Genomic DNA, 22,665 nt, shown 5'->3' on the forward strand with positions numbered 1-22,665 from the left:
ATGGAACCTAAGAAAGAAGAATGAAAAGAAATGAGGACAGTAGCCCACCAGGTTCTTCTGTCCATGGAATTCTCCAAGCAAGAATACTGGAGTGGGCTGCCATTTATTAAACACACCAACATTCACATTATCAGGCTTCCCTGGTGGCTCAGATGGTAAAGAATCTGCCCTCAATGCAGGAGACCCAGGTTTGATCCCTGGTTCAGAAAAATTCCCCAGAGAAGAGAATGGCTACCCAATCCAGTATTCTCACCTAGAGAATTCCAAGGACAGAGAAGCCTGGCAGGCTATAGTCCAGGGGGTTGCAAAGAGTTGGACACGACTGAGTGACAAATGCTTTTCACATTATAGGGGTCCCAGAAGGAGAAGAGAGAGAGAGGGCCTGAGAAAATATTTGAAGAGAAAATAGCCAAAAATTTCCCTAATATGAAAAAGGAAACACTCAAAGTCCAGGACATGCAGAGAGTCCCATACATGATAAACCCAAGAAGGAACACTCAAAGACACATATTAATCCAAGTGACAAAAAGACAAAGAGATAATATTAAAAGCAACAAGGGAAAAGCAATAAATACAAGGGAATCCCCATAAGGTTATCAGCTGATCTTTCAGCAGAAACTGCAATCTAGAAGGAACTGGCAGGATTATTTACAATGATAAAAGGCAAAATCTACAATGAAGAATACTCACTTTACCCAGCAAGGCTCTTGTTCAGATTGAACAGAGAAATCAGAAGTTTTATAGACAAGCGAAAGTTGAGAAAATTCACCACCACCAAACCCATGTTACAACAAATGCTAAAGGAACTTCTCCAGGCTGAAAAGAAAAGGCCAGTACAAAAAATAAGAAAATCACAGTGGAAAAGCTGGCCAGTAAAGGCAAAACATACAGTAAAAGTACGGAATGATCCACACACAAATAATATAACAAAACCAGCAATTGTAAGGAGAGTACAAATGCAGGATATTGGAAATGCATTTGAAATTAAGAGACTATCAGCTTAAACCAATCTTGTGTATGTGTGTGTGTGTATATATATATATATATATAGAGAGAGAGAGAGAGAGAGAGAGACTGCTTTATCAAAACCCGGTAGTAACTGCAAACCAAAAATCTACAATAGATTAACACACAAAAAAGACAAAGAAATCCAAATACAATACTAAAGATAGTAATCTAATCACAAGAGAAAAAAGGGAAGAAAACTTAAACAAATCCAAAGCAATTAGCAAGATGGCAATAAGAACATACATATCAATAATAATTTTAAATGTGAATGAATTAAATGCTCCAACCCAAAGACATAGACTGGCTGAATGAATACATAAGCAAAACATGTATAAATGCTGTCTACAACAGACCTGCTTCAGCTCTTGAGGACACATACAGACTGAAAGTGAGGGTGTGGAAAAAGGTATTCTATGCAAATGAAAATCAGAAGAAAGCTGGAGCAGCAATACTGATCAACAAAACAGACTGTTATGAGAGAAAGAAGGACAATACATAATGATCAAGGGATCAGTTCAAGAAGAAGATGTAACAGTTGTAAATATATATACACCAAATGCAAGAGCAACTCAATATATAAGGCAAATGCTAACAGCCATAAAAGGAGAAATTGACATGTACACCTGCTATATTTAAGACAGACAACCAATGAAGACATACTACTGTCTGGCACAGGGAACTCTACTCAATATTCCGTAATAACCCATATGGGAAAAGAATCTGAAAAAGAATATATATAACTGAATCACTTTGCTATACACCTGAAATTAACACAACATTGTAAATCAACTATACTCTAATAAAAATTAAAAAACTTTAAATGTAGATGTCAGGTTGCAGGGTGGCAGGATAATTTTGAGATCATGACTGCTCAGTTTGTTTGATTTCTTTTTCTATTTCTAGAGAATTTCTAAGAATGTCTTTTTTTTTTAAAGAGAGACTGAGATTTATAAACTACTTCAGAAGTCATCTTAAATGGCAATTCATCTCTTTGTGTCACTGATGTCTGTTCTTGCAATGTTGTAGTATTGCGTTTGCTTGAGTTTATTTAGCCAAAGGAATACTGAATGGTCAACTTACTATGTCCTGATCAGTGACTCAATTGGGAATGGCTCTTTCCGTAGTAATCACTGAAATTGACAAATGATGGACTTTGCGTTTGTGGGCAGAGGATTTGTAGGAAGAGAAGAAGAGGCAAAAGAAAGAGAAGGCAATGAGGAGATGTAGTGTGTAAGGAAGGAAAGAGAAGAAGAAAGATTTTGTCATGAAAGTTTTCCTTCTAAATCAAGAGCCATGCCATCACTGTCAGGCTTTGGAGCTATTCCAGACAGCGACTGCTGGCAAGTGCAATAACGTGAATGAATAGGACCATTTGAATTTTTTCTTTGCCAATGCCTCCAAGGAGGTCAGCTAACCCAGTTTCTATGCTAAATATGCAGCTTACTCAAGTGAAGTTCCCTGTCAGCGAGTGCAGAGTTCAGGTGAAGTTTGGCTTTTTAGACCATGTATTTTATCAGATTCTCTTCTCAGTAACAGTGAGGTGAATTCAGAGTGTATGTGCTGAGGTGTGTGAGCTAGCCCACGGCGGTATCTCCTGGGACCCTCGGAAGCAACGATGCAAACCTTACCTGAGGCAGGACAGAGAGGCATGAGAGGGACGGAACACAAGTTTGCTGGCCAGCGAATGGGATGGAGAGAGAAGGAAAATGCCACAGGCGCAACCAAAACATACACACACACACACCAGCCTGCAACTCTTCTCCTCAGCCTTGCCAGGGTCATTTGTCCAGCAACACTGCAGAGGGTTACCTGAGTCTCCTATAATGAAATGAGAAGTAAAAACACAAGACAGGAGACTCCTCGTTACAACGCGTTGGCATGAGTGCCCCTGGCTATTTAATTGCGTTCCCTGTTTCAGGTTCCAAAATGCCAGTTCTGGCCTCAAAGCGACCCCACACTGGGCTAATCCAAACCACCCAGACGTCTCCTTGCTTTTCTGTATAAGCAGATGGCAGGAGTGTTACTCGTGGGCTTGCAGGAGGCGACACTGGCTTTGAGATCACCCTTTTCTTTTTTTTTTTTTTTTCTTTTTTTTAGAGATCACCCTTTTCTTACTGAGGAAGTAACCAAGGCCCAGAAGAGTCGAGTGATGACCAAGGTCACAGTGTGAGTGGTGGTCAAGGTGGGTCTTGAACTCTGTTCTTCTACACTGCGCACACAGACTCTGGCCACAGCTCATATGAAGTCACCAAAGCTGAAGGCTGAGTTATTTGTTCAAATACTGCTCTCATACACAGATGTTCCCAACTGGTGCGGACACTTGCAGGGCCTGGCTTGGCAGCAGACCACAGCAGTGCTTTTAATCACTCCCAGCTAGCTGTCCAGGGCACCGGACAGCTGGCACTTTCTTACTGGCCTGAGTGAGAAAACGTCCTCATAGCAAAGTGCCAGACACCAAAATGACATCTCTGTTCGCTCTGGGTACTGCTTTTTAAATGCTCATCAGAAGCCAGGGTGACAAACTCAATGGACTGAGAACTAGGGAGTGTCATCGTTAAGGTCTGAGAAAGTGATATGAGTTTCCAAGACAGCCAGGCGTTGGCAAATTCAGAAGTAACGTGTGAACTGTCTTTACCTACAGAGCAAAAGGCTGGTCAGGGTGGAGGAAGAGGTGGCATCACACTCATGATCTGCTGGGCGCAGCCAGAGGCACGTCATGCAGGCCGGCGCCTGGAGAGGGCCGAGGCAGAGCCAGGCAGAGAGGGGAGGCGGCCTGCTCTCTCCAACAAACCAGACGGTCACGCGGACAAATAAGAAGCTCACAACATGGAACGGAGAGAAGCCAGTGCCAGTGGGAGCGGGTGGCAGGGAGGAAGCACAGCAAACCAGGTTATCTCTGAGCCAGCAGGGGCTTTTGCAAAGAACATGATGGGCAGAAGCAGCCTCTTTTTTGGACTCCAGTGTGCTGGTGATAATCACTCTATCCTGATTCAGGCAATAGAACCATGGGCTCCATCCACCCAGCTTCACTGTGGTTGACAGAATACGCAGGCCAGTCTGCTGAGCTAATGAGAACTTGGCCTTATAAAAGCTCGGGAGCCATGAGCCTGCCTTCTTTACAACAAAGGGACTCCTCATTTATGACCTGAATGGTAAAAATGCACAGGGAAGGTCACTGGGCGACTTCGATTTACTTTGACAGACTTTTCTACATTTCTTGTACTTTTTAGAATGTACACAGGCTAGTTTATAGTAGCCTTTGTTTTCTTTTTTTTTTTTCTAAAAAAGCAAACAAATCAAAAATACCTGACGGGTGGTGTAAAGGATCTTCTGGGAAAATCTAGATGATTTTGGATTGTGGTTTTCATTAGAAGAAAACAGGATTGACTCTATGGCCAGCTGCCTGTCATTTTCAGCAAGATTAAGCCTGCTCTCTTTCCAAAGGCCTGTGGGAAAGGTCTTTCTTAGAGGAGCTCTCCCTGGGCCATGTTACCATTTCAGCTCAAATAGTGAGAAAGGAAGGTCCGGGCCAGGAACACCATTAGGCGTTTCCCTTCTCTGTCATGGGTGGGAGCCCTGGGTGGTCTTGATACTTACATGGAGGGAGCAATGCATGGGGCAGAAAGTGCAAAATCTGTGGTGAAGGGGACTTGGAAGGAAAAAGCAAAACATCCTTCTGCTTGATAGGAAACCAAAGCTCGAGGTTTAATGCAGTGCCAAGACACTTATTCCTCTGTCCTTGTTAAGGAAGACAGAACAATTGCCTTGTCAGCTTACACTTTTCCTAGAACAGCGGAGTGGTTAGGGAGGTGCCTTAGGGCTGCAGGGGAGTTTGTGCATGCAGCAGCAAAAAAATTTAAAAAAGCTCAAAAAGCCACTTATATTTTCTGAAGTTGACAATCTTCAATGTGTCATTTGTGCTCGTTATTTATTTTTTGGTGAGTCCAAAATTCAGGCTCCTGTAGTTCCAAGACAGCAGTGAAAATACAAAACAGAGCTTTTTCTCTCCCTTGTCCCTCATGAAGCAGGTGGAGACGGTGGCTAGAGCGAGCTACTGTCAGGTACAGAGGTAATGGAATTTATAGAAAAGCAAACTTTAAGTGGGGGTGGGGTGGGGAAGGGACCAGGCTGAGTCGCAAAAAGATTTCCTAAAGCTTCTGAGGAGGATTCAAAAGATTGTTCTGGAATTAAAAGCACCTCTTATTGCAGGCCATGTTGAAAACAGACTTGAAAACAATTCAGTTAAAACCCTACAAGCAACCCATAGGAATTCCATACAGACGCTATTGAATTAGACAACTGTGGCTTTCAAGAAGTTTGCACAGAAGATGACAGCTATCATACATGGTGTGAAAGGCATCTTTCACTTTGGAAAGTTACTTTTGTATAGTAGGCTTTCCAGTGTTCACTGAATTGCATATGGATAATACACACAGTTCTACAGTGCCCTGAATGTTGACTGTCTAATAGCATCAACATTAATAGGGATGTCATGCTGCAGAGAACCCTAGTTTTGTTTTATAATTAAAAAAAATATATATATATATGGGCTCCCGGCTTCCCACTCCACTACCTCCGTGAGAAATGACTCTCCTATAGGGCTCGATGACCTTCATGTCAATCCGCTGCTCCTGTTCTCCGATCACCACGGTCCTCCACAGGCGGTTGTCCTCCCGCTCCTCTTCCGCCGTATATTCTGGAATAGACTCCGACTCTTGGCCAGAATCTTTGTTGCCTGTGGAATCCTCTGTAAATGAAGCACAGAGCAAGGATGAATGGGCAGGCCCTCTACAGGTGAGGCAGTCCAACAACTAGCTACCTCCTGGCAGACTCAACCTGATGAACTTGTTCTGTGCAGCTCCGAAGCTCCCAGCGAGCTTGACACCACCCGGACTTCATCAAGGACACTCAGTGAGGGCTTCCTGATTGACAGACTGAATGACCAATCCATTGGTAAGGCTAAGCTGAGGGTGGGGCTAGGAGAAGGGCTGGAGCTATCTTGTGTCCGTGGTGGTCCAAGATGGGGATAGACTGGGTGCTAACTCCTCTCTCGATCATACAGGTTGTGGCCTGTGGTCTTTCTGACGGTGTGAAAAGCTATTGCTCATCAGGCCTTATTTTCCTTGGGCCACATTTATTGGTGTAACCTGAGTGCCCAGAGTGTTCTGGGGCCACTTAGCTCAGTATCCTGATGATACTGCCAGCCTAGAGCTCCACTCTAAGACTCTAACAATGGGCTTGAACCTTCTCTATTGGGAGCACATCTGGAGATTAATTTGATATAACTTCTTATAAGTTTTTCAAAATATGCTACACAAAGATTTTACAGTAAGTGAGGGACAGCCTTTTAAACCAGAAGTCCTCCAAGCCCCCAAATTCACAAGACTCTTACTTGTGGGTGCCCAAGGTAATAAAAAAGCCCACTGAGCATTCTTCGGGAAAAATTTACTACTCACTCTTGTGCATTAAAAAAAAAAAGCAGCTATATTTAGTTTTTTTTAAAGAATAAGCAACAATTGTTTCCCTTTTTACTTCAAGTACTAGTAGAATTTAACAATGGTTATTCTTTGTATGTTTATGTAATTTGGTAATAAAGGCTTATTTATAGTTTTCACAATAATTCCATGAGGTGTTATCATTCTTAACTTTCCATTTCATAAGAAATTGCCTTTGATTTACACTGCACTCGCATTCTTTTAATGGCACTTTGATAACAGTAACAGCAATATTTATTAAGCATCTACCAAATTATCAGGCACAGAGGAGATGTAGTGGCAGACATGATACCAATGCAAAAACTCTGAAGTAATTACCTCAGATCACAGAATCAGGAAGGAAATATAATCAAACCCTTACCTTTTCTACTCTTCTAAGCTATCACACTGCACCCTGAATGTGTAATTGTCTCATCCTCATTTATTTTACTATAAGGCAGTGAGTTCCTTGGGCTAAGGAACCATGCCAATTTCATCTTTAATATCTGCCTTCACCAACCCACTTCACACTTAGCTTGGAAACCTGCACAGAGTTTTCAGTAGAACTTGGGAAGGTGAGTGAGTAAAGAAAACTTGGACAAGTTCCTGGAAATATAGGTAATCTGTAACGGAGCCACAATAGGACTGTCATGTTCCAAAAGATGTCGCAAGACAGATTCAAACACGTCTAATTACCTGTGACTTAGAATAGCAAAGTGAAGGCCAGCTGGGAAGCAGTCCTAGCGCCTTCTGCCAACACCAATAGCTACCACCACCTACAGAGCCTGGCCTCACTCTGGCTTTTTCTGCATTCTCACCAGCACTCGCTGCTTACTCAGGATAGGAAACTAGCAACCTTGGCTTCTGACTAAGCACTGTGTCACTTGTGCAAATCCATCCATCTGCTCTGGACTCCCTATCTGAGATCCCTTCCAGCTATCCCCCTTCCACTTGAGTTAGGGCCTTTGGATGCCCCTCACAGCTCCCCTTCCCAGGACCCTGTTTTCCTATTTGTCTCTGTTGCCTTAAACCTCTGGGCTCAGGTGTGGGTTTGTCTTCTGAGGTTCCAGTATACACCTGCTCTTATCGACACTGTAGGCATCATCACCAGCACCTCTTTACCCTGTTTGGGACCTCCTTTCCCCACCTCCTTTGACTGATGTAAATTAAATAGAGTTCTATAACAGGTAGGGGGACAGTACACTCTCTTACGGTACTGAACTCTAGAAGTCAACTATGTAAGCTGCTGCTGCTAAGTCGCTTCAGCTAGTAGGAAGTAAAGGTAAGTTGTTTTACTCCCTTGAATTAACAGTATCTTCCTGATCTTAATAATCCTTCTACTACAACTATAAATTACCATCTTTCCCCCTGCCATCATTTTCTCACTATGTTCAAAAGTTTCGGGTCTCATTTAAACTTCTCTCCCTAGGCCCTTCAAATTTAATGTTTGGTCTCATGCTCTCATCACTAAGAAATGCTTGATTTTCTTTGTCTTCTTTTCTGAACAACAAGCTTTTCTCCCTTGCTGCTTGCTGTTGAAATCAATTAGCCCTGGTACGCAAGGGAGAAGTCAACTTGAACATTTTCTTTTGTCTTTGATGAGATGATTTAGGACACAGGCTCTGAATACCCTGTACTGAAAGATCACAGTGAGGAATCTACGTCGATGATCATATGAACCCATGGAAGATGAGGTCAGCTGTGGCCGCCAGTAGGGACATACATCTGTAAAGGGGACTTGGTCTCTATGTTGTGTTCTTGCACTGATAATGGGAATAATCTGAAAAATGCCTTCAAAGACATTCAGTATGTTTGAACTTCTAATTTTTTTAAACCAAATAGCTCCCCCCCCCTTATTTGTATTATCTTTAGAAATCACTCCCAGGAAGAAAATGAGTTTAGATATTATTATTCATGACATATTTGATCACTAACCTAGGCATAGTTATTTATATATGAATCATGAACATACTATGTATTAATCTAGACTACTGACCTAGAGAATAGGTTGAATGTTGCTAATTTAATTTGTAGGAGTGCTTCCTAAATGACACTTCATCATTCAAGACATGTTTAATATTTAATACCCAAGGAGATTTATTAACTAGTTTTTAATTTTCATTTTTAATATACCTTTCATCTCTCCCTTTTATTGCTACTTAGTATCCAATGTGTATCAAGGTTGTGTTGAGCCAGAAGCATATATAGTTTTAGGGGGAGGGAGCTTTTTATGGAAAATAATCTTTTTTTTTTTCCCCCAAATTGTTCAAAAGCATATGGACATATCTCTGCAGACTTTTCCTGACAGAATGAAGCTTCATCTTCTGTCAGTATCACAAACTGAGAAAATACTTTTTTCCTGTCGAAGTATGGTTCAGTCCCGTTGGAAAGAGCAGAGCTGGGATTCAAACGGGCTTTCTCCATTCTCCTTGCTATTGCTAGAGTCCTAGGCACATCTTTTTCCCAGATGACAAGACAAGAGTAACTTTCTGATGGTCTTCCCACTTTCATCTTTTCATACTCCACCCCCTGCCCCCCCACTCCATTTGAACTTCTTGTTAGAGGAAAGACATCCTGTACACAATTAAGAAGGTCTTTAAAGTTCTTCAGAACAGGTATGTAGTTAATTGGAATGTGATAACTCAGCACACAAAAATACAAGGAAAATAATCTTTTCAGACCACATCACCATTATCATGTATCATGCTTGTGGGTACAATAGAATAAGCTCCGCACTTGACTGGTTTATAAGCAGAGTTAAAACAGGGAGTTGATTTCATAAGCTGGTTGCCTGCAGGCTGTGAAAATAATGACCACAGAAATGAGGTTAAAGTTAAATGAAGTGACTACCTGATTATCTGGAAAAAATGTGAGGCTACCTTATTCACATAGGAAACTGTCCGTCAGGGGTTAGTTTTAGAAAAGATAAATGAGGTCACTAAACATTGCTAGGAGCCTAGGAAGAAAAAATACATGAGCACATGAATGTTTCTTACAGTGTTCTTACCAGAAATATTCAGGCTAAAATTCGTTATCATTTTTCCATTTCCCTTACAAAATGCCTTTGCTTAGATCTGAATTATGGTAAAAATAATTCTGTGGTCAGTTTGAAAACAGAAATAGGTCATCATAATTTTTTCTGACTTTGGATATTTCAAGTTTATAGAATTAGTTTAATAAAGTATCTCTAAAAAAGCTAGATCTCCCTTAGTTAAAAAAAGACTCATCTGGTAAATCCTTCACTATCTACATATTTTTGATATATTTGACATTTATAAATATCAAAGGACATCAAGCCTCCATTATATCATCCTTTGAATGGTATTTTCCAACTATTTGGACACAATTATTAAAGCTGCTTGGAAGGGATGATCAACTTAACATCTTTTGATAATGAGCTTAAAAATTTTTTCCATAAGCAAAATCACACCATGGGCAAATAATCTGGCATCAATATTTGGTCACCAACTACTGACTAAAACAGGCAAATAGTGTGAACATCCTTCAAGCACTTGGGAAACCAAGGGCCCTCAAGTCACCCCAAAATGGTGGGATTAAAACAGCATGCAAATGTGAAGGTGGGTCATTAGGCTTGACTTCAGGCATGCTATCCTGACACAGTAAAAGACCCTCCTGTTCACTGTCAGTGCATTTCTGGAGAAGGAGCATGGCCCAGGAGTTGCAGACAACTCGGGTTTTGTGCTGGCTCTGACATTTACTAACTACGTGACTTTAGGTGAATCACTAAACCTCTGGGGGTAACATAATACCTGTTCACAGAGTTGACATGAGGATTAATACAATTAATATTTATAAAGCAGCTAGCATAGATCCTTGACACACAGCAAGAACTATGAAAAGTGTTCATTAAATAAAATTAATTACTGACCAAACACTTTTAAAACCCTGTGACTTAAAAACTCCAGTTTTGTTTAGAATCTATATACCTAGTTAGAACATTCGCATAAGAAACAAAAACCAGCAAAACTACGCAGCTTTCAAGCATTACTTTCATACTTTGAGACTCTAATATACATTAGACTCTTTTATAGTCAGTTATCTATGTCTGCATTACAAAACATAGCTATTCAGATATACTTAGTGTTTTCAACATTTAATGCTGGTGACTGAACATACTCCTTTCATGTGAAAATCAAGGTGGACTTTAAAATTCAACTTACACTAAAATTTTCTCCTTTAAGACCTAAAAGCAGGGTTGTGGCTGTTAAACTGGTTCTTTCAACATAACTGTGTTGACTAAATAAAAAGAACTATGTCAGCAAGTGGCAGCTCTAATTACCAGTTTGCTCAGCCACCACCACTTGGCTTGACAGTTTTACTATTTATAAAAATAAAAGGTTCAGATGTGGGGTGACACAGTTCTCCAGGGCAACAGAGACGTACAGCGGGAGGAGAGGGAGGGACCTGCAGGGTCATGCCACAGCTGTCTTCTCTGAGATTAAGTCAACGCATGACTTTTACACTTGAAGGTTTATTAGCAGGAAAGGGACTGGGACAGCTGGAGGCAGCTGGGAAGGATGGAGTGGCTGAGGAAGAGTGTCTGAGATGGCAGAAAAGAATATGAGGTCAAGACCTTTCACCTCCTGTTTGTGTATTTCAACTCACAGGGTCAAATATCCCGATAACTATACGAATCTAAGAACATGATAAAATGCAGTATCAAATCTCTACTTAAACATAATAAACTATAATACAAGTAGTTTACCTACATCCTATTCTCTTAGCTTTCCACACTGTGAAAGTAGGGTCTGAATCTAGGCTGGTTGTGGTTGTAGCCCTGGTTGGTCAATGACCATTGGTGGAGTTAATTAAGTCATTTGATGTTGACTCTCCTCATTTCCTAGTTATGTTTTTCTATGAATGAAACTGGTGGAATTAGTATGGCTCTAAAAGTTAGGGCATCTGTTCAATTGTGGCATTTCCTTTTTTACTAATTTTCACAATATATCAAAGCAGTAGATATAGCCAGGATTCTCTTACTTTCAAATTCAAATTTATAAAGTCAAAGAATGCCACCCTGTAAAGCTGAAACTAGATGATGCCATTTTTTTAAAGCAAATACTGTGTATATATTTCTTAACTAAAGCAATTTCATTGAGCAAGAGAAAGAACTGGTAATCATATAATATGATATAATATATTAAATCATATAATAAGAATGGTAATCATATCAGGAGTGCCCAGGTTTGATAAGCAAGTTTTTAATCTTCTGACTTATTATTCTCCCTCCACCACACCCTACCCCAATCCCTCCTTCCTTCGTACTTTATTGGTGATATAGCATCAAGCATAAGAAAGTCTCTGGCCTTATGGAACAGGCATTCTAATACAAAGAGAAAGATAAGTGAGATGCGAACAGTTAAATTATATGATTTCAATTAGTGTGACACATGGAAAATAAAATGAATACTGAGGTAGAGTATGACTAGATGGTGGGGGTGGCATGGGTACCTCTGATTACAGAGGTCAAGGAAGGCCTCTCTGAGGAGGTGACATCTGATTAAGATCTGAATAAAAACAAGGAACCACCCATGTAGAATGTGTGGGAAAGAACATTCCAGACCATGGGAGGTTGTACAGAGAAATTGGTAAGCTCTAATTTTTCCACTTCAAGTTTTATCTTCCAGATTAAATTTTCTTTCTCTGTAAACCCAGTCCCAGTTTTCTGATGACACAGAATGTAACAGTTTTCTTCCAACCTCAGCCAAACACAAGGCCTGGCACAGAGCAGGGGTTTGACAAAGGCGTGATGGTTGTGTCTGACCTCTGTGAACCATGCAGTTCTGTCTAGATCTAAACCATCAATCATGGCCACCTATGACCTGAGACACAAATAGAAGCTTCTAGAAATCACAAAAAAGCAGCCCGCAGCAACACAATGGGAGGTTTGTTCCTAATGCCACTTAGATGCCATTAGATATGATTAGATAATCTTTCACTTAACTTCCGCCTGCCAACTTGGCAACTTACCATGGCCAGTGTACTCAAAAGAATCTGCTTCATCGGGAGTCTCAAGTTCATCCACATTGATATCAATCTCATCTGGACTGTCCAAGTTATCATCAGAGAGAACAGACCCTTCACTTTGATCCAGAGACAGATTGATATTTGGGGCTGTGAGTTTGATTCTCCGAGGATGAGTGCTATCGAGATCCAGAGAATTAGGAGGTTCTAAAGAAGATAAAGAGCAGCAGTAAGTGTTAGACCATCATACACAGGATTGCCAACAGTGGGTGTGGCCCCAGTGGGAAAACAGTTTTAAGGCCCTTTCAGCAAAGGCTCCACCTGCTAAAAGTCCTTACTTAGGGTTTGGCCCCCTTTTTGACCAGCAGGCCTCAGTAGTGGGTTCCTCCAGCCACATCAGCTCTGGTCATGCAGAAATAGGAAGTGGGAGTCATTGCTAAATGGGCAGAGATCTAGTCTTTAGAACTGCCCTGTTCAGGCTTGAAAACCTGGCACTGACATAATATTGGATTAAATTTTTTATGATGCATATTAAGAGAAACAATTAAGCTTTACACATAACTTACAATGAGGATATGAACTTTATGTTATGTTTACAGATACTCCCCAAATACGTCTCTTTAGTTCCTAACAACTCTATTGTGAACTTTCCTTGGCTGGCATTCTTTCTTTTTTCAAAAAAAAACTGAGGTATCCTCCCAGATTACATTCCTTGCTCAAGCAGTCATTACTTCTTATGCCAATATTGCCTGACACTGGGTCTTGTACCATAGTGATAGTCTCCTTGTGTAAGGCTCATAGAATTAGTTCCCACTCTTCCACTGTAATATGCATCTTGTTGCTCAAGTGCCTTTCACTTATCAGAAGCAGAACTGGAGAAGTAATCTTTAACCAAGTTGATCCCAGATAAACAATGGTACAGAGACACATTAACAATAAAAATTTCAGGATTCCCTGTAACAAAAAGTTTTGAAGGCCATTTAGTATACCTATCAATTCTGCAGTTCGAACTCTGGTCTTGTCCCAAGGAAACTAACACTGTTTCTTTGTCATTAAGATTTTTTTCTATATAGAAAACCACCTAAACTGTGTTCCATGTAATATCGCTATGTATTACTTGGAAAAAAAGTTTCTATTGACCAATAAAACATTGGTTTTGTAAAACATTGAGGGACTTCCCTGGTGGCTCAGATGGTAAAGAATATGCCTGCAATGCAGGAGACAGCATTCGATTCCTAGGTCGGGAAGATCCCCTAAAGAAGGAAATGGCAACCCACTCCAGTATTCTTGCCTGGAGAATTCTATGGACAGAGGAGCCTGACAGGCTATAGTCCATGGAATCACAAAAAGTTGGACATGACTGACTGATTACCACACTTGTTGACTAGTAAGTTTGTAAAACATTGGGATTCCACAGGGATTCTCAGACGTGTCCTGTCCAAAAAAATTGTTTTGTGATGGTAGAAATGTTACATATATGGCTTCTAGGCACTTGAAATGAAGTTAGTGCAATTGACAAACTGTACATTTCAAGTTTATTTTAAATTTTAATGAACTTTAGTAGCCACATGTGGCTAACAGCTACCCTACAGGACAATGAAAGCTTTAGCACCTTTATTATTCAAAAGTGAATTGTGGGATTGAGATTAACATGTACACACTACTATATATAAAACAGGTAATTAACAAAGACCTACTGTATAGCACAGGGAATTCTATTCAATGTTCTGAATAGCTTACAGGGGAAAAGAATCCAAAGAAGAATGGATTATGTTTATGCATAACAATCACTTTGCTATATACCTGAAACTAACACAACATTGTAAATCAACTACACTTTAATATAAAATGAAAATTAAATTTAAAAAGTGAATTGTGGGAATTCCTTGATGGTCCAGTGGTTAGGGTTCGGCACCTCCACTGAAGGAGACCAGGATTTGATCCCTGGTAAGGGAACTAAGATCCCACAATCCACACAGCATGACCAAAATAACAAAAAGAGAAAAGAGACAGAACTGTGAATCTGAAGAGTGGAGCAGAGAGGGGCAGGTGCTCCCACGCTTACTCTGCCAGGGGACACTTAAGAATAGTTATGTCACATGATTAGTACTTTGAAGAATATACTTTAAATACCTGGACAGGAAAAAACAAATGACTCCCTTCTTTTTCAATTCTAGGCTTGACTAATAATCTCAAGAGTTCAGGATCTAGGTAAGATCCTACAGCTGGTATAGTGCAAAGGAGAGAACCTAGTACAAAGTAGGAGTCATACAAGTTGCAACTAAAAACTTTAAATTCCATTTTGTATATGCCTTGGGTCATAAATTCTTAGAGGGTGGTTTTGGGTTTTTCTTTTTTTAATAATCAGGATACTAAGCATTCTTAATATTAAATCACTAATTTTATTTATTTAATTAATTTATTTATTTTAATTGGAGGCTAATTACTTTACAATATTGTAGTGGTTTTTGCCATACATTGACATGAATCAGCCATGGGTGTACATGTGTTCCCCATCCTGAACCCCCCCCCCACTTCTCTCCCCATCCCATCCCTCAGGGTCATCCCAGTGCACCAGCCCTGAGCACCTGTCTCATGCATTGAACTTGGGCTAGTGATCTGTTTCACATATGGTAATATATATGTTTTAATGCTATTCTCTCAGATCATCCCGCCCTCGCCTTCTCCCACAGAGTCCAAAAGACTGTTATATACATCTGTGTCTCTTTTGCTGTCTTGCATATAGGGTCATCATTACCATCTTTCTAAATTCCATTATATATGCGTTAGTATACTATATTGGTGTTTTTCTTTCTGACTTACTTCACTCTGTATAATAGGCTCCAGTTTTATCCACCTCATTAGAACTGATTCAAATGTATTCTTTTTAATAGCTGAGTAATATTCCATTGTGTATATGTACCACAGCTTCCTTATCCATTCGTCTGCTGATGGGCATCTAGGTTGCTTCCATGTCCTGGCTATTATAAACAGTGCTGCGATGAACATTGAGGTGCACGTGTCTCTTTCAGATCTGGTTTCCTCAGTGTGTATGCCCAGAAGTGGGATTGCTGGGTCATATGGCAGTTCTATTTCCAGTTTTTTAAGGAATCTCCTCACTGTTCTCCATAGCAGCTGTACTAGTTTGCATTCCCACCAACAGTGTAAGAGGGTTCCCTTTTCTCCACACCCTCTCCAGCATTTGTTTGTAGACTTTTTGATAGCATTCATTCTGATTGGCATGAAATGGTACCTCATTGTGGTTTTGATTTGCATTTCTCTGTAAATCACTAATTTTAAACATTCTCACACTTAAGTGCAAATTTAGTGAACTCAGATGTTGGTTAGAATTTGGTATTATGATAAAAAAGCAACCATTATCACAGGAACTGAAAACATTGGCAGATCTAGGCATGGCTTGGGAGACAAAGGGTAGCCTGCATTCATTGGTTATTCAAGTCAACTCTATAATTAACTACATCAAGCCTAACACCTTCCTCACACATTTTTTTTCCCCCTCTCTTCACCTCTATCACTGAAATCACAAGTTGGATGCACAGGAAATGGTTCTCTCGCTGAATAATGAACACGTTTGGATATAGAACATCGCTGAAAGAAATGAACGAACACTCTCTCACCTGGCCTCATGTCTGCATCGGTGGGACTCAGCATTCCCTCCTCAAAGCGGATGTCCATTCCTACATCCTCTGACAGCAGTCTGGAAAAAAGGAAAGAGTGTAAAACACTGTGTGGGATTTCATTTTCTTTGAAAAGGAAGATTCCAGGACAGTATTTTCAATAAACCTAGTACACGTACTGAATTCACTGTAAGTGGCCCCAAATTAGAAAACAGACTTTCTGCAGTTACTGTGAGTTTGAACCACGGACACAGCTTTTCCTCTGTGCACATAGCGAGTCACTTCTCTCAGTTCACACAAGTAAACACACCTCACGAAATTCAAAGACAGGAAAAGTAAATAACTAATAAAATATATTGAAGGAGACATTTAACTTTTTTCTTTCCAACAGGAGATGTAATATATGCTCTGGAGTAAGGACAGACCTGACTTTGTATGTATCTCTTCCTCTGTGTAAATATGAGCATGCTACTTAAACTGCTATGGGTACAAGAAAGCATACTCTGCTGGTCTCTCTCTGCAAAATAGGGATATACCACTGAAAGTCGCTGAAAGATTAAGCAATGAATGGAAAGTGCCTGACATCCCTGAGGGGGTACCAACTATTAATATTGTCTCTCCTTTGGATATTTAAAAATTCATTGTGAATTACACATTGGTGAAGATGGTTTTGGTCACGAGTTACTATCTTTTCTTTCTAATCAATTTTGAACCTGGGACTGTTTATATTTGCTCATTTGGTAAGACTAGCGGAAGGAAACAGACAAATACTGAGGAAACTGTGGCAAATTTACATGCTTTTGTAGGAAGACTGTTCTGTGGTGTTGGAGAAGACTCTTAAGAGTCCCTTGGACAACTAGGAGATCCAACCAGTCCATCCTAAAGGAAATCAGTCCTGAATATTCATTGGAAGGACTGATGCTGAAGTTGAAACTCCAGTACTTTGGCCACCTGATGCGAAGAACTGACTCATTTGAAAAGACCCTGATTCTGGAAAAGATTGAAGGCAGGAGGAGATGACAGAGGATGAGATGGTTGGATGGCATCACCAACTCGATGGACATGAGTTTGAGTAAACTCTGGGAGTTGGTGATGGAGGCCTGGCGTGCTGCAGTCCATGGGGTCACAAAGAGTCAGACATGACTGAGTGACTGAACTGAATTGAACCACTGTTCACAATAAATTCCCCTTGACTTATTTTTTTTTCCCTTGACTTATTTTTATCTCCTGACCTTCATTCAGTACATCTGAATTTGTCCCCATTTGTCACAATTATATATTTTTCTTCTTGGGGGCTTTCATGTAATTTCTCTCATCTAAGGTAAATATCTCTGATGTAGGCACCCTTCTAAATTTAAACTTGATAAACCTTTGTGTTAAAGTCCTAAATTTAATCCCTCCCTCTCCCCCTCCCTCTTATTGCTACTCCTCTCCACCTCAGTCCAGGTCTACCACACATTTGAAGTTTGCTCACCTGGATGATCAATATTTTCAGGATCCAAGTTAAACCCCTGATTGTCAATAAAGCCTATGATGTAAACAAAATCCTATGTTTTTGTGATAACTACTTGCTTCACTTAGTCAACAAATATGTACTGTGTGTCTACTCCGTGCTGAGGACACAGAAGACTGAAATAGACCTGCCCCATTCTTGTCGTGAAAATGGGATGATGGAGTCAAAATAATGATAACTGTTATCAACAACTCAGAGCTGCTCCTGAGAGAAGTAAATGCCTTCATCCTTACCTGTCAACCCTACAGACCTCTTCAAAAACACCAGGAGTGTCTTTCTCCATACACTTGCTATGGCTTCTGCCGTGTATGTTCTCTGAAATGTGTCCTGCAGCTTAGTCGAAAAGAGCGAGGGGTCAGCATGTGAGTCAAAGGCAATAATGTAATGGCAGGAATAAGAGAAGTCCTGCCAGAGAATCACTGCATTGGGAGGCAGCAAACTGGACTGTCCAGCAGTGGAGGTGGGAGTGGTGGGCAAAGAGGAGGCCTTCTAGGGGCCCTGGTTTTGAAAGACCTGGGACCCAGAGGGATAGTTGTCTGGGTTTTGCATACTGCTGCAGTTTTCCAAATCTCCCTACAATGATGCCTTATCATCTGGTGTGTTCTCCTTGACATCAGCCCTGTAGTACCTGTGACACAGTGAAATGCTGCTGAGAGCCGTTACATTCGAATCTTAGCTCCATCCCTTACTGGGTCGTATGGAAAGTTATCTTTCTGTGCCTCCATCCCCTCACCAATAAAAGAGACTGTGCAATGCCTAAAAATAATATTGAAAGAAAAACATGCTGTCTCCTTTATTGAAGTTCCTCTTGCTGTCTATTGTAACTGCTTTCTCCATTAGCCTTGAAGCTTCATGAGGACAGAAACCGTATCTGTCTTCTTCACTATTATATCTCCAGCACCCGGTATAAACACCCGATAAATATGTGTTGGATTGAATTACTGAACTTGAACTTCCCTAAATGCACATGTACATGATTTTCCCTAGTTGCCTATGAGTCAACCTTAAAAAAAAAAAAAAGACATCATATCTACTTGCTTCAGAGGGCACATAAGGGTGCTGGCCATAGGTCCAATACGAAGTTTTAAAATAGATAGTATCCATCTTAAATTTTTGCAGGTTTTGTTGATGTTTCTAGGTTATAGGCAACATCATGGAATAATTGAAAGAGTCCTAGATATGAGGGTCTAGTTATGGGTTATAGTTCTACTGTTAGTACTGACAAGCTGATTAACCTTGAGAAAATGAACTACCTTTGTGATTTTAAAGGAAGATGATAAATACCCAACCCTACAGGGACTGTGGAGAATAAACAGAATAAGGAAGTACTCTGAAAATTATAAAGCACTGACTAAGTTTAAGGTATTATATCCCCTCACTTTAAACATAATGTAGGATCAGTGATTTAACTGAAGTATGTGTCATGGTTAGACAAAACATAATTAAATTTCCTAAAATTTGAGTATTAGCCCAGGTAAGGGTAAATTTCAGTGCTAAATACCGAGATCTACAGATCTCGGTAGAGACTCTAAGTGCCCCTGGAGGCACTGAAGTTAGTAAATAGAGACTCTGTCTCTCACTGTCTTTTTGCAACACAGAGCAGAGACCCTGTTAATGAGGTGCTTGAAAACCAAAAGTGACAAGCCTGAGGGAAGAGAAAAACTGAAGCTGTGATCAGGCAGTGATCAGAAGCCAGGGACCCACAAACCCACAGATATTACAGAAGGCCATGGGGACGGACTTTTTTAGGAAACCCCAGGAAAGAGAGAAGGAACACTGAACCAGAATAGCTAGAGGCAAACCTGGGGGAAACCCAAGTTGCAGCCATTGTCAATACTACCACATTCATACACTAGGCCTATAAATATTTGTAGAAATAAAGCGGCCAAACAGAATAACTGGCAATGAAATAGCATGGAGTTTTACATCAGTAATGGACGCCTCTCAGGATCGGTTGGGTAACTAATCAATCCATCGTGAAGGTAAGTATTTTACTGTATCCATCGGTAGTCACTACTTATTTTGGGGTTTTCTGCATACAGCACGGAGGTACCAAACATGATGGGGGCAGTTGTAAACACAAGACTGACTCTACTGTGGCCATCCTCTCCAAAAGATGCTTAGCTCCACATCTCCATCTAGAGGATGGATCCGGAATTGTTTGTTTGCTGGGTGGTTTTACAAACATCACTGATCTTCACCAAACAGTTCTGGCTCTCCACCTTTTGTACACGTGGTAGAAGTGTACGTCCCTGTCCTCGTCTGAAATTAGGGTGTGCATGTGACTTGCTCTGACAAATGAAACGGTGGCCAAAGTGGCAGGTTTCACTTCTAGGAAGAATTAGGAGAAAGCATGGGTGCCACGCACTGTTCCCCACCTTGGTGCCTATGGAGGAGCTCAGCCCAATGTCTGTGAGGAGCAGAGCCTCTACTAAACGAAACTCACTGGATATATGAGCAAGAAAGAATTTTTTGTTTTGTCTTACCCAGAGATATTGGGTTTCTTTGTTACCACATGCTAATCCAACGCATTCTGAGCAGTACTACTGTTTATTCCGATCTTTATTGCTTGTTTTAAAGGGAGAATCTGACTCACACTATGCCCTGATTTCCCAACCCATTCCCCACACTCTCAGCCAGGCTCAGGCTGATGTACACATCTTCCTGCCTAGGTCGCTAAAACATAAAAGAACACTTTAAAAGATGAGGACAAAGCTCAGAAGAGCATCAAATGCTTTCAAGTATCCTATAAACTTGAATATTAACATACTACTTGTATGGGTTTTTCACAGTCACCTAGCCCTTGTCAATTTACTTAATACTTTTATTTATTTTTTTTTAAATACTTTTATTTAAAGTGACCTGTTCAAGTTTGCTCCGAAAGAAAGATTTGTATCACTACACATGGAAACTTAGAATCACTCACCTAAAAGAAATAGTTGCCTAAGTTTAATCAAAGTGCTATTAAATTCAAGGCAGAAACCCTTGAGCTGTCACTCAGACTTTATTTGCTAAAAAGAAGAGATTAGAAAGTATCTGACAAGGTGTAATGTCACTTATCATCATAAATACTAAGAAATGCTATGTAAGACAGAACACTCTAAAAGTAATCAATACATTTCCAAACTTGAAAGAGACCAAGGGAAATTCCAGGTGCCAGAAACGAACAGTTATTCTAGAAAGCTGGTGAAAGGCAGTCATCAGCATTCTGGACTGGACATAGGCCTTAGGGCCCCACAGGAGAATTGACCTCCAGGTGCTAGAAGAAAGACCTAGATCTGAACTTCCACATAAGGCCATGCTCCCTAAAGAACCACCCTCTTAATAAAAAGAGAGTGAGAACAAACTTTATCCTCTGGCCTCAGAAAGCATAGTCTGCCTGGAATCTTGGGTGGAAAATAAAAAGCAACCAGTGAAAATTAGACATACTACTTGTATGCCAAGTGTGTCTGATTTATATTACCTGAATGATGTAGCAAACCCAAGTTAAGAGATTAGAATTAAAATTCACCTAGGACCATTAAAAGCCTAGATCCCCAGGGTTCCAGGAGAATCAAATATCAAACTACTTGGCAGTGCTATTTCACTAACTAGGATTCACTGGAAATCCTCTTAGGAGAAAGTTAAAAACCGTCTAAAAGATGAACTCACACCAACATCCCCAACCCACACCCCCTAAGCTACAAACTACACCAGGGAAAAACAATATGAAAAATTGACAGCAGATGCGGTAAACAGAAGAACTAGCAATAAAAGTTTTAATAAATGAATAATATGAAAGATTATAATAATTAATAATTTTTAAATCTTCATGGTGTTAAAGCGCTGAGATTTGGGGTTGTCTGTCATAGCAGGTAATGTCATTTACCCTGAGTAGCCATGCTGCTTAAAAAAGGAACATCTAAAAATAATAATGCAGAAGTGTTGATGATGAAGCGTTATAAAAAGAAATATCAGAAAAACATTAGCCACAGGAAGCAAGTGTCACAAAATTAGTATCAAACAAAATAGACTTTGGGCAGAAAAGTATTATTAAGGGTTAAGAAAGTTAATACTTTATGATAAAAGGAGTAATTTCTCAGAAGATATATTGATCCAGAGTCAATATGCTTTTAACAACATAAGCCAAAAAAAAAGTCAAGTATAAATTATAAGGAGAAATTGATTTCATGGGGGGACTTGAATATGTCTCAAGAATTTATAAATCTGAAAAAAATGCATGAAGACACAGAAGATCTGAACAAAGTACTAACAGCTTAATCTAATGGACAGATCTGCATTCAAGAAAATTACACATCTTTTTTAACCATTAAAATTGTATAAAATGTCATGTAAAATACCAAAAGTCAATATTAGTTAGTGTTAGTCACTCAATCATGTCCGACTCTTTGTGACCCCATTGACTATAGCCCACCAGGCTCCTCTGTCCATGAAATTCTCCAGGCAAGAATACTGGAGTGGGTAGCCATTCCCTTCTCCAGGGGATATTCCTGACCTAGGGATCAAACCCAGGTCTCCTGCATTGCAGGCAGATTCTTTACCATCTGAGCCACTATACTGCATGTACTTTATATTTTCTGACTTCAGGATAACATATAAGAAATCAATTATAAAAGACTGGAAACTGGAGAACACATTTGTAAGTTGTTGAACAATAAAGCAAGACGTATCAAAACTTGTGAAAGCAGCTAACGAAATTCCTAGAGTAAAATAAATAGCCTTGAACTCAAATATTAGAAAATAAAATGAATGAATTAGCTAAGGGCTCAACTCAATCCAGGAAGTTAGAAAAAGAACCATGCTCTTAGGTAACTTCATGCTATTTATACTAAATGTGGGCACCTATCTCATCACAAACACCACCAAGTGGGGGACAGTGACATAAATGGAATTCTTCAATTTGAGAATGGATCCCATTTCTATTAGAAGAATTTGTATTACCAGATTTTGTGTTTCTGGTACTTACTTCTTCATAAAGAAACCAGCATGCTGTGGAGCAAGGCAGTCCTGACACCACAGAGTAAAAGACCAATCACAAAAGCAAAAC

General features: G+C 40.1%; 1 protein-coding gene across 6 annotated transcripts in view; it reads right to left on the reverse strand.

Moving 5' to 3' along the window:
- Window positions 1–22,665, reverse strand: part of PRUNE2 (prune homolog 2 with BCH domain) — a 281,565-nt gene that overhangs the window by 26,560 nt on the left and 232,340 nt on the right. For all 6 annotated transcript variants that reach the window (XM_065908127.1, XM_065908124.1, XM_065908123.1 and 3 more), the window contains exons 10-12: window positions 16,106–16,185; window positions 12,474–12,674; window positions 5,582–5,755 (exon numbers count right to left, since the gene is read on the reverse strand). In XM_065908127.1, the coding sequence (XP_065764199.1) occupies window positions 5,582–5,755; window positions 12,474–12,674; window positions 16,106–16,185 (455 nt within the window). The remainder of the gene's footprint in view (window positions 1–5,581; window positions 5,756–12,473; window positions 12,675–16,105; window positions 16,186–22,665) is intronic.

The sequence above is a fragment of the Muntiacus reevesi genome, chromosome 17, assembly GCF_963930625.1.
Source record: "Muntiacus reevesi chromosome 17, mMunRee1.1, whole genome shotgun sequence".
NCBI classification, from domain to species: Eukaryota; Metazoa; Chordata; class Mammalia; order Artiodactyla; family Cervidae; genus Muntiacus; species Muntiacus reevesi.